Consider the following 15,430-nt stretch of genomic DNA (forward strand, 5'->3'; position numbering starts at 1 on the left):
GAGGGCACTGTGCCAGGCGGAAAAGAAAAGATGGCATCTGGGTGTGGGGAGACATCATTGGCACTGTGAGAAGTCGCGACTGATGGCTGCAATTGGTGAAATCATGGCTCTAAGGTAGATCAGTGGGGCTGGCGCGCAGCTCTCACACTCTTATTCGTACTGTGCCGACCGCACCTGCGGTGCTCAATGGATGTCTGTAGAGCGTCTCAAGTGCATTACACACGCGCAGTGCAGAGAATCTTGCACCACGCCTCGTGCAGTACGGAGATATTCCGTGCTGCAATCTACCTATGCCACTGCCTCACGTTCAATTAAGCTGTGAGCCATGATCTGACGTGTCTCACAAACCACCTCGGTGAACTGTGAGGGGCGGTGCGGGATGGTCGGTCACCTGACATACCTGGCGCTGATAGTTGAAGTTGAGATAGAGTTCTGAACACATGCCAGGTTGCCCATTCTTGTCAGAAACAATTGAGTTTCGCACTCAGCCGGTGCTCATTCAGCCTCCGTCTGCCTCAGCTGATAGTTCTTCAGCAACTTCACGTGAATACTGCTTGACTGCATCGTAAAGCTTGTAATGCGTTACTGCTCAGTGACGGCCGTCAAGGCCCTCAGAGGCGCGTGGCCCAAGCTCCTCGTCTTGGGGGCGGCTAAGTAGGTACGTACCGCCTAGATCCCTAGGTATCCAAGCAAGAGCTCTTGGGTAGGGCAGATTTGAAAGAAGGAGCAGGAGCCCTCCAGCTCAGCACTTCCAAGTGTTGGCAAAGTCTAAGCCGCCGAAGCCATCAATTATCGCAATAACTGGTATCGATATTGCACGCCGTCGTCCACTCGCCACCTCGAGAGCCACAGCCAACATCGAAAACTGAGACAAACCGTTGCAAAACTACCACCTGGCCGACGGGCTAGGCCCTGCCAGTCACCCGCCCAAGCCCCTAGAAACCCGCTGCTTCAAGCCTTATGCTGGCTCCCATTGGCTGGAAGCTGCACCGCCATACCTCTGAATGCGTTGATGCGCCACTTTTCCACCCTTCTCGCACTTCCACCTGCACTTCCAGCACAGGTTTCCATGCTTCGCATGAGAGGCCCTCGGCCTGCCAAGATCTCTCTTGGGCCTATTAACTTCATTTGGCATCTTGCAATACCACCCCACCCCCGCCAAACAAGCTTGTTTCTCGATTCTCGCCAACGACGTCCGGCTCCCTGACTGGCTGGCCGCTGGAGATGACTGTCACCATGCTTGCCAGGCACAGACAGCAGGGTGTCCCCCATGGCCCATGACGTCCATAATGAGGAGATTTCGACTTACTCCTTCCTGCTCGGTTCGACAAACCGGTGGCGATATGCCATGGCCCTTGGCGACTACCCATTGGACATGTTCAGAAACCCCAGCATGCCACGCAGCATCCTCGCCTCTCCCTTCCTTGGTCGTCAAGGTTAACCTAGTGCCCAGCGCAGCAGCGGCAAGCAGTCGGGGAACAGCCACAGCGAAATGGTGGCGCCGCCCACGTTCGATGGGATGATCAACATGAGAAGTTACGGTGACGGAACCCGTGGCCCGCCGCTGCTACCCCAAACATCGGCGCCTGCTGGCCATGCCCAGCGGGCCTGTCAATCCAGGGACATGAATCTTTCTTGACGACGATTCGCTGTTGGGAAAACTGGTTTGGCGGGATGCCTGGGGCGACAGCCACATCTTGGATGTATAAACACGACCTATGCTGGAAATCCCACTCTCTCCTTCTGTCGATCCCATCTGGCCGTCTCTGTCTCTTTTCTTCGCATTGCCAGTCTTCGCATCTCGAAACCGGGCAACATCATGGGAAATAGACCCAGTAGCCCGTTGGCAACCTGCCTCGACAAGGTCTGCGACGGCCGATCCTCCTGTGTTGGATACCCAAACGACCCTCTCTATCAGATCAACTGGGTGAAGCCGTACAACCTTGACATCCCCGTCAAGCCCATCGCCGTCACCAAGCCTTCCACCGAGGAAGATGTCGCAGGTTTCGTCAAGTGTGCCGCAGACAACAATGTGAAGGTACAGCCAAAGTCAGGCGGGCATTCATACGCGTGAGTTGGCATACCCGTCGCTGTCTTGCTTCTCTCTGACACGTTCGTCGCAGCAACTTTGGCCTGGGTGGCACTGACGGCGCCCTCGTCATCGACCTTGCCAACATGCAACACTTTTCCATGGACACAGATACCTGGCAAGCGACCATCGGCGGAGGCCACAAGCTGCACGACGTCACTGAGAAGCTGCACGACAACGGCAAGCGTGCAATGTCCCACGGCACATGTCCTGGCGTGGGCATCGGCGGCCATGCAACAATCGTAAGAGACCCCCGCAGATGTCTGTCTGGCTGCATCAGGTGGCCATCAGTCTCACCTTTGCATCTGCGCTGTGCTAATGCAGTATGCAACAACAGGGCGGTCTTGGTCCCAGTTCACGAATGTGGGGAAGCTGCCTCGACCACGTTCTCGAGGTTGAAGTCGTCACCGCAGACGGCAAGATCCAGCGCGCAAGCGAGACCCAGAACTCGGATCTGTTCTTCGCTCTCAAGGGCGCCGGCGCCGGCTTCGGCGTCATCACCGAGTTCGTCGTCAAGACCCACCCCGAGCCCGGCGATGTCGTACAATACTCCTATGCCATCACCTTCACCCGCCACCGCGACCTCGCCCCGATTTTCAAGCAATGGCAGGACCTCATCACCGACCCAGAGTTGGATCGCCGCTTCAGTAGCGAGTTTGTCATGCAGGAACTCGGAGTCATCATTTCGGCAACCTTTTACGGCACCGAGGACGAATTCAAGAAGACGGGCATCCCCGACCGCATTCCAGCTGGGAAGGTCTCTGTTGTGGTGAATGACTGGCTTGGGGACGTTGCGCAAAAGGCCCAGGACGCAGCTCTTTGGCTTAGCGAAGTTCAGTCACCATTTACGGCCAAGAGCTTGGCCTTTACCCGCGACGACCTTCTTCCCGAGGCGGGCATCCAGGACCTCATGAACTACATTGACGGCGCCGACCGCGGCACCCTGATCTGGTTCCTCATCTTCGACGTCACGGGCGGCGCCATCAACGATATTGCTATGAATGCGACTGCCTACCGCCATCGCGACAAGATCATGTTTTGCCAAGGCTACGGCGTTGGCCTGCCGACACTCAGCCAAAAGACCAAAAACTTCATGTCAGGCATCGCGTCGACGATCCGAAAGGCAAGCCCGAATGACCTGAGCACGTATGCAGGCTACGTCGACCCGACGCTGGAGGACGCGCAAGAGAAGTACTGGGGTTCCAATCTGCCTGCTCTCCAACGCATCAAGGCCGCATGGGACCCCAAGGACCTCTTTTCGAATCCCCAGAGCGTGAGGCCCGACGCCAACGCGAAGGACGTCGCGCCTGCGAACAATTCTGAACCCTCATCACCCTAGGAAGAAAGCGGGAGTTTTCGGCGCAAAGTTGATTTTTCGGGGCTTGCATTTTCGGTTTTCCTTACCTGGGTCATTGGCATTTCGGTGGTCTTTACGTGATACGCATTCAAGCCGTCCCAGTCGATCTGCGACGGCTTCTTTCTCTTCTCGGATACCCGTATCTTCCTCAATTCAGGCAACATTATATCCTTCCAAATAAAGATTCGTGTTTTCGTACGCGTATGATTGCGTTCAAGCGCAGGCATCAATGTGTTTTTGTCCATGGGTCCGTCGGCCAACACTGCAACTCCCAGGCACCCGTGGCCACAATCCTGGTCGTCGTCCAGCGGCGCAGGGCTGAGACATCTCAAACCAACAAACACCAACCTCATATCAACGCACTCTCACCGCATCCCAAAACCGCCCCCCAAACTCACCATCTTCAATCGAAACACCTATGAACCACTGCATCCGTCCAAGATGCCAACCATAGTAAACGGCTACCTCGCCCCCAACCGGCGCTACACCGCCCGCGAGCGCCTCATCCGCGCCCTCCACCCCCTTCTCCACCCCTCCATCCTCACCCTCCGCGACGTCGTCTGGGCCGCCTACATCATCTACATATCGCGCGTCACATACTTCACCCTGCGCAGCATCGCGTACATTCTTTTCGAGGCCGAGGGACGGTGGCGGTCGACGGAGCCGCGGCCGGAGTGGGGACCGCCGCCGGCAGGGTGGACGATGGGGTGGGGGCTGATGGGGAGGTTGTTGAGAGGATTGGTGTGGAGGAGGGTGATGGTTTGGGGGGAGGAGGTGTTTGCGTGGGGGTGCGTTGTGGTTGTGAGTGTGTTTTGTGTCGAGGATGGGGGGAGGTGGTGGAGGGAGAGAGGAAGACGGGTTTGAAGGTTCGGATGGGCGGCTTGGGATGGGAGTTTGGAGAGGTGTTTTGGCTTCGCCTTAGATGAATATCCCGCCTGTTTGGTTTCAAGAATCACGTTGGTGGGTTCTTCGTGATTGCGAATATTCTTCGGGCTTTTCCTGGATTTGTGATTTACGCCATCTGCCCGACGGATCTAGTAGCTCATCAACACCGAACTATTTCGCCCTCCGCAGCCAACAAATCAAACTCATTCGGAAATTCAACAGGAGGCTTTCATAATCCTATTTAATCCCGCAGCAAGATGCCGGAAACCACCTAACTCGAGATGAGCCCGCGGCCGAAGCAGACCGGCCGCATTCATCCCGCACCTCCCACTACCTCGCCCACAAACCTATTGACATTCGCCTTTATGATTTTCTCATCCTCGCGTTCCTGGTGTTTATGACGTGGTGTCAAATCTTAGCCGCCGTCCATTTCTAGGGAGTCGGCAAAGCAAACGCGGTAGGGTGGGGTCCCGCCATGACGAGGACGAGGGCGAGGGCGAGGGCGACGGATGGATGCCCGGGACGTGGCGGACGTTTTGTTTGGAGCTTTTGGATTAAGTGACCGGGGAGAAGGTGCCTGTATTGGTAGTCGGGGCTGTTCTTAGTTGGGGAATTGACAGGGGGTTGAAGAGGTGTTAAGATGGCAGAAGGGGGTGAAATGATAAGAGGAGGTCGAGGAAGCGAAAGAGACACTGAGATGGGAGTGGTATATACCAATGACTACTTACATGAAAAAGAGCATGGAGCATAAGTTTCGTTGAAATGCTGAGGTCAGCCCTAAGATCACTCATCGTGTGCGAGGGATGTTGAAATTGTGAGCTAGTTGAGATATCGTTGCGTTCATGGACTGATGAATGAAACGCACGAGTGAGGATGATCACAAGCTGTTGAACATGTTGTCTGAATGAAGATGAGGCTTGGCCTATGATGATGTCCGTAACGGACCTCCGAGTCCGAATATAAGCTGGCCAGAAGAGGCTTTGTGGTATGAGTTGACTGTTGCCCATCTGCCGAGCGAGAAAATGACTACCAAAGTATCGAGACAATAGCTACTTAAACGACCGTTCTTTTGAGGTGAGGTCAATTCAACGATCATTCCAGCTTTACCGCCGTGCACAAGCTAAATCGAGTTCTCTTATTCTACATCGACGGGGAATGTCTAAGGGTAAACCAAGAAGACGGGCAGGGCATCCCTCATAAACATATTTTCATTATTCGTCGTTCTCATTGACGTTTGATGCGGTGGAATAATATCGAGCGGGTCTATTACGATGTTGATACCGTAAAATCGGACCGGGACGCTTCGTGCGCGGCCTTGGTACCCGGCTCTCACTATCAAATGCTTAATCACAAACCCGGAATTACAATGTGGTCGAATTCGGGGTTGACAAATGGCCCCGGGGAAAATGTAAAGGGGGCCATAGATCGAGACTCGATTTCGAAGGATCATGAAACCGCATGCCATGATGCCTGGACTCTCTTTCGAGGCATCAAGACTGCACAGCAGTTTATTTCCCTCCCGAGATAATGAGCTGGACTTGTCGATTGGTGCAGTCGGGTGCGATGACCAAGCTGAGCAAGTGCATCTGCATGTCATCTAGCCTACGATCTCTCCTGTCGCGCCCGAGCCGTGTTTTAAGGTAACCAATGAATAGTGTTTACATTGTTTGCACTGCAACTTTCTCACCTCCGGAGGAGATGAGCTTGTCATGTGGAGCTGTCAGTCGGCGCAGGTCCGTCGCAGGCCCGCTCCAGTCGGGGGTCAATTTGCCGGAGTAGCGTAGCTTCACTGCAATCTTTTCCCCGCCCAAGGGAGTGTGCCGAAAGTGTGCTAAAATGGAGCTGTCGTTACGTTCGGTGCAGTCAATAAGCCCCAACCTAATCGCTGTTACAAAGGCTCTGACACATTGGCCCGTGCAGTGCGCAGGTTCTCACTGATGGCTGAAGTGCAGGCGTCATATGAACAGTTCGTTCTAACGTGATGACCGTACAGCTGAAAAGTTGAGAGCATAAGTGTGTAGAGATGTGATAAGGGCACAGCGCCTAACAGCTGAAAGCCAGTACGTGCCTACAAAAGTGTGCACCTACAGTGTTGTGTGTCCTATGTGGCATAAGCCTGAGACATAGCTGCAAGTAGAAGCCTACGTGTACCCTGTGAGATTCTGATAAAAGATAGGCGTTCGGGCAAATCTGCATGCTTGGGGTGTGATGAGGTTGGTTCTACGATGACGGTTCAGGATGGAGTCTGAGGGAAGGCGGCGGAACGCTGGGGTCTGAGTGGCTCGTCAGTCCGTTGCCATTTACAGCTGCGTCTGTCCTATATCTTGATTGGGACGAGTTGCGGTTGCGTTCAAAGAAATTTATTCCCTTCTCCAGGATATCGTTGATGAGCCTCAGGTGTGTAATAACTGCGGTCGGTGTTTTACAGGCGATACCTACCAAGTGCAATCCATTTGGTAGGTAATTACTAGGTAAGATGCACTGGGAAGGAAGGCCTTAGTGGTTGCCTCATGGCTCGGGTCATAAGGAGCCTTTGCCATTGGATTGAGTCATGCCAAGGGCCCCACCCATCCATCCACCATGTTATCGTGCGAACCTTCACTGCAATCTATTCCCCTCCCAAGGGGATGAGTTTGAATGGGGAGCGCTCAGTCGGTGCAGCCTCCCGCTGAAAACTTCTGCGCAAAATCTGCCTTGTCTCGCAGTCTGTCTACCTAGTAATCATTCTTCCACTTTGATACTCTCCGTCAATTTCTTTGTTTTCCGAATCTCTTGCTCGCTGTCATAATGCTCATAATTCCTCTCTCAAGGGGACGGGCTTTCAAGACGCGAACCTATCGGCCGTCAGTCACCGGTATGGTATCGTTTCCACCTCCGATCGCTAACGGAAGTGCCAGACCCGCAGACTGTTCTTCAGCTACCTGATCAGCCAAAACGCATGCATCGCCAAGACTTCATTTATAACACTCACAATTTCATCAAATGTACAGACGACTGTGATGCAATCATAGTCTACCTACGCCAGACAACGCTCATACGGCGCCTCATCTTAGCAAGTAGACCTGAGTCTGGAAAACGTACTAACTAGTAGAGCAGCACCCAAAAAGGCGTTGCGTGCAACAAGAGTGGCCCAGTTCACTGTGTTGGAGAGCATTCGGAGCTTACGAACAGGGTGCTGGGCCTCCTTGGAAAATCCAACCACGAGCTTTGTCGCAGATTTGGAGAAGCCGCCCTTTTCACTCACCAAATTCGCCCGCCTCAAGGCCATAGTAGCATCATCGAATCTTATAAAATCCACGTGATCCATGCTGCCTGATAAACACCTTTGCAGCAGGCAATGACGCTCAATTTTGGTTGATTTGAAAATGTAGGGGAATGTTGCAGACATTTCCTTGAATGAATGGATTCGATGGGCGCCTCCGACCCGACTTTTGGCCCGGTCCTTCTGCACTGCAATTTTTTCCCCTCCCGAGGGGATGCAATCGGCGCAGTCGGTGTCTTCCGCACTCGCAACAACAAACCTACCAGAAATTGAAGCTGCATAATTAATTGAAGAAATAATTCAGTACCGGCTTGTCGTGAATGTTGGGGAAGGAAAAGGGGAAATCTCCCCGTTCGGTAGCGCAACGAGACACGAGTTACGGCGCGGCCGCTGTATTGGAATCTACGCAAGCGGTCGGAATGAGAAATGGAAATGCAGGCTCACTCTGCCTTGGAGAACTCGAAATGAACGGGACTCTTAAATCCGCAGACGCCCTGTGTGAATGGGCGCACAGTTTCGTCAAGTAGCTGCAAAACTCGGAGTTCAGGTTACCCTGTGAGATTCTGAGGGCTTGGCAGTGCGCCGTAAGATACTGGGAAACAGAAGGTGTTTGGGCGAAACTACATGAGATGCCCAAACGGCCGGGGCTGGGGTCTGATCTGGCGATTGCTTGCCGAAAGGCTTGAAGGTAAGCATGTTGATGAGAGATGCTGACTGTATCGGGGAAGGTCTCGCAACATAAGTTGACTAATGCGCAATATCAATTGTAAGGCAGATCATAGCAATGCCACATTTCACTGCAATCAGTGTCTCTGCTAAGAAGATTGTTCGTTGGGTTGGGGAACGACTGAAAAGCTGGTCATGAGGCTCTGCTTGACTATGTACCTCTACACTGCAATTCATTCCCTCACCGAGGGGGCCTGAGGGTGCAGAGCTCCCGGTCGGTGCAGCCGGTGCTGGCTCCCGCCATAAGGTGAGCTCGACGACCCCAAGCTCCCAAGACTCTCCGGCCTTTAGAAGAAAGTGAGGGATTTCGGTAATCAAGGTCCGTGAGAACTCATCCTCTGGCAATGATTGAAGCATTAGGCTGTTGACAAACTGCAAAACTATGAGCTTGGTTATGCCCCATGAGATGTATGTGTTCAGCCAAAATTGCGTATCCAATTTGATGAGGACTGTAGCGAGTTCATCGCTCATCACGACTGATGGATTAGAGGATGAATGGGGGAAGTCAACACTTGCATGCGGTCGTGATCATTACAGTAGATCAAGAACTTACGATGTCGCTTCATTGCAATCTATTCGTCTCCAGAGGGGATGAGAGCTGACCGTGTGGACCTCTCGGTCGGCGCAGGTGCTGCCACCCGCCGAAAAGTGAGCGCAACCACCTCACAATACCAGCCGAGGCATGTACTATGTACAAGCCACCAGCAATCTTGTCCCTTGCTGAATTGCGACGCGGCTGTGGGGAGCGATGGAATTCGCAGGTTCTCACGGCCCAGAGAGAGTAAAGTGATGAGTCAGAATGGGAGGTCTAGCAGCTTTGTCACTTCACTGCAATTGATTCCCCTCCCGAGGGGATGAGCCTGAGAGTGTGGACCTCTCGGTCGGTGCTGCCGGTGCCTCCCGCCGAAGAACGAGCGCGACGACCCCACCTTCCCGGCTGAGCGGTGCACGTCCCATCAGCAATCTTATCACCACGTGACGCTCGCTTCTGTGAATTTTGGTAGGGTTTGGTGACCCCACGGGCGAAAAAACAATCTCAGTAGAGGGAAAATTTCCAGCTGCAGCACGACTCCAATTCGACCCGACGCCCATCCATCCTTTCACGAGCCACCCGTTGTTGAACTCGACACCCCCCAACCGACACAATGGCCAAACTCTCGTAAGTCGACGCTGCTGCTCTCGAACCACCGACTCTGCATTTTTCGGCGCCGTCGTTTTCCCCCGGGGGAGCGACGTGAGGTACTCGGCGATCCAGGCGGGCGGACGGAACAGCGACACGACATGCAACCACAACGCAGGGAAAGAGGAGGGCATCACCGACTTTGGGTCTCGATTGGCAGAGAAAGCGTGGAGGAGTTTTTTCAAGGGACTCGAATGCGACGGAATCACGAATGCGACATCTAAACTTGGACAAATATCCTGCGATCCGCCCGCCGACCGCCGAGACCGAATGCTGCGAATGTCGATGGAGGACTCAACCGACCTTGAACGCAGGAATGCTGACTGGAGTTCTACAGCCGTGGTGCCCCTGGTGGCAAGCTTAAGATGACCCTCGGTCTCCCCGTGTACGAACTCCCACCTCCCACGCGCCTTGCTCTGTCTTCAAGATTGAGGAGGGGCGCGCGTCCGGAGAACGAAAGACTGACTTGGTGCACAGCGGTGCCGTCATGAACTGCGCGGACAACTCGGGTGCTCGCAACCTGTACATCATCTCCGTCAAGGGTATCGGTGCCCGCCTCAACAGACTGCCTGCCGGTGGTGTCGGTGACATGGTCATGGCCACCGTCAAGAAGGGCAAGCCTGAGCTCCGCAAGAAGGTCCACCCCGCCGTCATCGTCCGCCAGTCCAAGCCCTGGAAGCGCTTCGACGGTGTCTTCCTGTACTTCGAGGACAACGCTGGTGTCGTAAGTGCTCCCGTCTGCTGCTGCGGCAGTGCTGCCGAAAGACACGAACACGGCTAACAACACTACCACAGATCGTCAACCCCAAGGGTGAGATGAAGGGCTCTGCCATCACCGGCCCCGTCGGAAAGGAGGCGGCCGAGCTTTGGCCCGTAAGTCACGTCCCCATGCACCCGTCAAGGACACAACCCCGCTGACATGTGTCTCAACAGCGTATTGCCTCCAACTCCGGTGTCGTTATGTAAAGGAAGTTTTTTCAAGCATAAAAAAGGGCGAAAAGGACGACGTTATGGCTACGGATTAGGTCAACCGGTGCGAACCACCATGGGAAAACAAATGATTTTTACCCACCCCTGCCTTTTTGTTCCCCCTCCCGTCGCGGCGTACACCACACATACCACTCCCGACTATGGGGAAGATTAGGTCAATGAATGAAGAAAGAGGGTTGATGGGCCTGGTTTTTCTATTTTTGTTTCCTCGCTGGGCTCTGCATTTCGGCTGTGGCGTGTACAGGAAAAGAAATTCATACCAGGCATTTCGCATACAGGAGAGATACAAAAATCCGATTCTTTGCGCACGTTACATACGCTGTTCCGATGTCCTCTTCAAGTGAGTCCAGGTAGACAGGCCTGGTTGTTTGATCCCTCGGGGGAGGTTAAGAATGCAGTGCTCATGCGAGACGCATCGCTTCAACCAACTGCAAACGGGCATGTACGCCACCGAACTCTACAATAATGCAAGCTGTGCCGCGTGTCAGCAGCTGATTGATCAATGCATTCTCTGAAGTCTTCGAGGGTTCCAGGTGCTGCCTCGAGCCTCGCCGTAAGTCAGCAGCCGTAAGTCAGCAGAACAGCAGGCTGCATGCTGCCTAGTCCTAGTAAGAAACACATGCTCCGATCCTCGTCGTAAACACCTTATTTGCTTGTGAGGCTTTGAGGGGTTTGAAATTGCAGTGAAGCTCCTGGGAGACCAAAATGCTGCGCGCCAAGTTCCCCGGCCCCCGTTCGGCGTCTTCCGAGAAGCCGGTACGCCCACGGCTTTGGCCAAGAGCCATCCAATGAGATACATCTACTCTTGGTTCACAGGAGCATCTCATAAGATAGCAGATGGAGTTTGATTGGATTCATCTACCTTACAGAGCCGGGTCTCTGCAGCTTGACCATCAAATTTGTCGACATTATCTCTTGTGGCCTAGCTCTCACGGACCTCTTGCTTAAATAGGATACTTCTCAACATCGTGTGCTATGAAACAAGCGCAGTTTCTTTGTCTGTAGTGGTAGCAAAGATGTTCAGTCTTACACTTGCCCCAAACCGAAGTAGGTCGACGGCGGCTGAAGCGCGAGCTTGTCTTCTCAACAGGTGATGCCAATATACATGGGTGTCCCCAAGATTCGAATACTTACATGATATTCAAGCCGGATGATGGACACTACAATCAGATCCGTTGCGTAACCTCTATCGTGTTGGTTGCTGTATTAACCCAGTGGTGTATGTTTCACAATGAATGGATAATGGATTGACTTCGCAACCACAAAGTGCAAGACAATCTTGGTGAGAGAAGCTTCTCGACCACCGACTATTCGAAATCTATATACCTCTTCGATCTAATGCCATCATCGTGCATGCGCTTGCGAGCTCCCAAAGACAGCTGAAAAGAAAGGGTAAGCTCGACTGCAATTTCTCAATGATGTTGATCAGAAATGAAGCGGCGCATTCTCCACGTTCCCACCCAGCTCGACATGTCAGAGACATCCAAGGGTCCAGTCTCCCAAGTACGAGGGGCCGTGGTAAACAAGCCAATCATTCATCTGTGCTTGTTGCGGTCAACCACCTGAATACCTAATAGACGGCGATGTGGAGAAACATCAAGACTTGGGCCAGGTGAGCACGACACCCGTTAGTACGAAGCAGCGCATATGCCATAGATGCTGAGACCTAAATATATCATGCCAATCACTCCTCGAATGCCATTTGTCTTAGGGGGCGGAGACACATTGAATACATGTGGAAATATAAACATTTCTTCACGGGACGTTGATTCTGGAGTCCCTTCCAACTGAGGCTTATGCGTCTGCTACTCCTCTAGACCTTTAATAAAACTGAACCACTTTTATTAGACTTGAAAGAGTGTCGTTGATGGACGAGGTTGCATCAGCAGAGCAGTCTCATGCCTAGCACTAGTCTGGAATGAGTACATATACATCATAGGGCGTCTTGAAGGGCTCGACTGATTTCCTCAAGCAATGCCGCTAAAGTCTCACCCCTACCGAACACTAAAATCATCCGGAGGAAACATGATGTTTAAGTTACTAACTCCTAGGGTCGGTTTTGAGGCACATATCAAATACAAGACGAGCAAGTTACCGTTAGACGGGCTGTATACCTAAACGACGAGAAGACCGAGAACCGGCGCCGAATAGAGCGCATCATTTGGTGATCACGCTGGCGGTCAGATGTGCTTACCATGGCGGGGTAGTGTATCTCTTGTATAACTGTTCATGTCAAAAGTCGCACAGAGCACTAGATTGGGTTGCATGCTGCGTTGCTCTTCCAAGTGAACATTAACATATACCGCAACTTATGGCGTGAGGCTGATTATCATCTCAGCGAGCTCTAGCAACTCAGCATGGCTTAAGCCTAGACTGGGTTCCGACTCTGTTGTGTATGCTTACACCTTGCCTAGTGTCTTCGCCCCGGCTGAGGGCTCATGGTTGCGTTACTGTGAGAGTATAAAGCGGTTCTACGTCAGCGGTTTCAAGACTTCCACAACGGAACAATGTATTGATCTGAGCTGAGCCCTTTTCAGAAAGATAGCCACCACTGTTCCTTCCCCGACTTCAGTTACCGACGGAGAGTGACCCCAAAGCAGGGTCACCTCTGACCAAAGTCAGGCCCCACCCCTCACCGCCGTCTCTGGCGGTCTATTCGTATTGCCAAAGCCTCAGATGAGAACCTGCGAGGTTCAAATATCTCTCGGAAAGAACGTAGTCTGATACGTAGGATATCCTGAGACTTAATAGAGGGCTCTGGAAAGAGGGCCGTCAACGGGAATGCGCTCCCCGGTGTGGGCGTCTTTGAATGGTTCTCTCAAAGCAAAGAATATCAACAGCTGCCGAGTATATATAATAAGCAGCACGAAGCCTCACGTTAACACGAAAGTCAATGGGACCGACCAGGAATCAGACAAACTTGCCATGACCACATGGCGCATACTTCGTGGTGAACTGGAGCTACCTGCACCAACCTGCCCCAATGACGCAACTCACATGCTGTTCATTCTTCATCTTTCTTCATTTCCCTATGTATTCTCTTATCTATTCGTTGTCCGTCCTCATTCCTAATACGTATTACTTCTACGGATTGAGCTTGGTCACCTCCCTTACTGTGACGCGGCATACTTCATCACGGTGCGCGTCTTGCGTGTAGTGCACAAGTCGCATTACGCTTTCGCTAGATAAAGCTCAAATTGGTCGTGGCGCCCGGAGATAGGTTACCAGCTCATTGATACTTCTTTTATAGGGAAGCATGCCTGTGGCCACGGCCCGGGCTGCGAAAACGGGTCGTTGACCCAGACTGGGCCTCTACCGTCGACGCTTGCCATGATACCTCATGGTGCGAGTATCAACAGCGCATTTCGTTAGCTTTCACTGATGTCCGATTCACCGTGGTTTCATGTTGGCTTCCTATCCACCAATAATCGTCGTCGGTGATCGATGACCAGCAACGAGGAGCCAGGAGAGCTGGATCTCGTGACGGCTATATAATGGCAAACCACTGGTCACTCTCAGAGACTTAAGCAAGAATTGCAACTCCGAATGACCTGAAGGAATGGAATGTATTTATTCCAGAGGTTGTTTCAAGTAGAATGTAGGAGGCGGGTTGCGTCGTAGGCACTTGTTCACCAAGAATCACATCATCTCAGCGCGTCGAGTGGCGGGGCTCTCCAAGGTGGATGCATGAAGTCGTCCGCCGCCGTCCCCTGCTGTTGTTTATTCACAAACGATACTCCTCAGTCGTGTTTGAAAACTACTAGAATGACTCTTATGGGAGAGCGTGCTTCATAGGGTTACTCAATGTTATTCTGGGGCACTACGGACATAGCATATCTTCGGAGAACGCGGTGTTTCAAGCCTATTATTGCTGAGTTGACACTAATCCTGCCGAGATATGGCTTTATGAGCAAGTTACGCTCGTCGAGATGTCCCCAGACCCATAACTCATGTGCTCTTCCCGCCTGACCTGTGGTGTTGCAGGACACGAACGACGACAACCATCCGGGTTTCCGCGTGGATCTTGCCAGAGCTTCTATATAAGCTTTCAACATCCGACACAATGCAAAATCTCAAAGAAGACAATGTACCTCGTCGATTATGACTAGGCGAGTGACGATTGCATTTATGCCGTCTCATTGCGATGCGAGAGGTCTAGGGAGGTGGTTCTTCACCCCCCTACCTCGCCACCGTCTGCCCAGCGACAGCACCGGTCCGCGCCAGTACCATCCTAAAGTCATTCCTCAGCGAATAGCCAGAAAATAAACCAATTCCAACGCGTATGCGCTGAGAAACCATCGTCGACATGGCGGGGTGCATGCTCAGACGCCGGTACACCTTCACAGATCTGAACAGACCACACATTACAATCCATCAAGTCATTGTCGCTGTATCAGCCTTCATGAGTATGAGGACGTATTCTTATACAAGTATTATTCATCCACGGGAGGAAGTTTCCCAGCAAAACCTTGGGTGAGAGGGGTACAAAACGAGCCCTGCGGCTGGGAAATTGTTTTCCGCGGCAACAGCGAATGTGGCCAGTTGTACGGCCGCATCCAAGTATTTGGATGCTGCAGTAATTCGGTGTTATGATTGGTTCGATCAAGGGCAAGGTTATGTTTGTTCACTGCCAGACTACAGGCGGAGAACGGTTGCAAAGTTCCTGCTCTCAGCTTAGCGGTCTTTTGGGTATTCGCCCCCAATGCTCTGGGGACGACTCATGATTGCGGTTGAAACAGCTACAGATGTCTCCCCAACCATAAAGCAGGGAGTCGATTATCCTTCGCAAAGAATGATACACTCTGCTGGAAGATCTCGTCTTGATCACGAGCACTGATGGACCCAGAAGTATCTGTGGGTAGGAAGTGCAAGCATCTGACCAATCATGAGATCTTATATACACCCTCCCACACATCACCGAGCTCATCTCCTTGAATCTCA

At 52.6% G+C, this 15,430-nt stretch overlaps 3 protein-coding genes across 3 annotated transcripts; all 3 read left to right on the forward strand.

Moving 5' to 3' along the window:
• Nucleotides 1–1,819: 1,819 nt before the first annotated feature.
• Nucleotides 1,820–3,428, forward strand: sorD-0 (FAD-linked oxidoreductase sorD; the record flags this gene model as incomplete). The annotated part of the gene is made up of 3 exons (XM_037325362.1): nucleotides 1,820–2,070; nucleotides 2,124–2,331; nucleotides 2,427–3,428. The coding sequence occupies 3 exons, from the start codon at nucleotides 1,820–1,822 to the stop codon at nucleotides 3,426–3,428; spliced, it is 1,461 nt and encodes a 486-aa protein (XP_037177160.1).
• A 459-nt stretch (nucleotides 3,429–3,887) lies between these two features.
• On the forward strand, nucleotides 3,888–4,310 carry CGCA056_v010116 (uncharacterized protein; the record flags this gene model as incomplete). The annotated part of the gene is made up of 1 exon (XM_037325363.1): nucleotides 3,888–4,310. The coding sequence occupies one exon, from the start codon at nucleotides 3,888–3,890 to the stop codon at nucleotides 4,308–4,310; it is 423 nt and encodes a 140-aa protein (XP_037176413.1).
• A 5,154-nt stretch (nucleotides 4,311–9,464) lies between these two features.
• RPL23B (60S ribosomal protein L23-B) lies at nucleotides 9,465–10,465 on the forward strand (the record flags this gene model as incomplete). The annotated part of the gene is made up of 5 exons (XM_037325364.1): nucleotides 9,465–9,478; nucleotides 9,837–9,884; nucleotides 9,977–10,223; nucleotides 10,295–10,372; nucleotides 10,433–10,465. 5 exons carry the CDS (start codon nucleotides 9,465–9,467, stop codon nucleotides 10,463–10,465), a joined length of 420 nt encoding a protein of 139 aa, XP_037177044.1.
• Nucleotides 10,466–15,430: the final 4,965 nt, after the last annotated feature.

Source organism: Colletotrichum aenigma (assembly GCF_013390185.1).
Source record: "Colletotrichum aenigma strain Cg56 chromosome Unknown KSG_Cg56_contig06, whole genome shotgun sequence".
Classification (NCBI taxonomy): domain Eukaryota; kingdom Fungi; phylum Ascomycota; class Sordariomycetes; order Glomerellales; family Glomerellaceae; genus Colletotrichum; species Colletotrichum aenigma.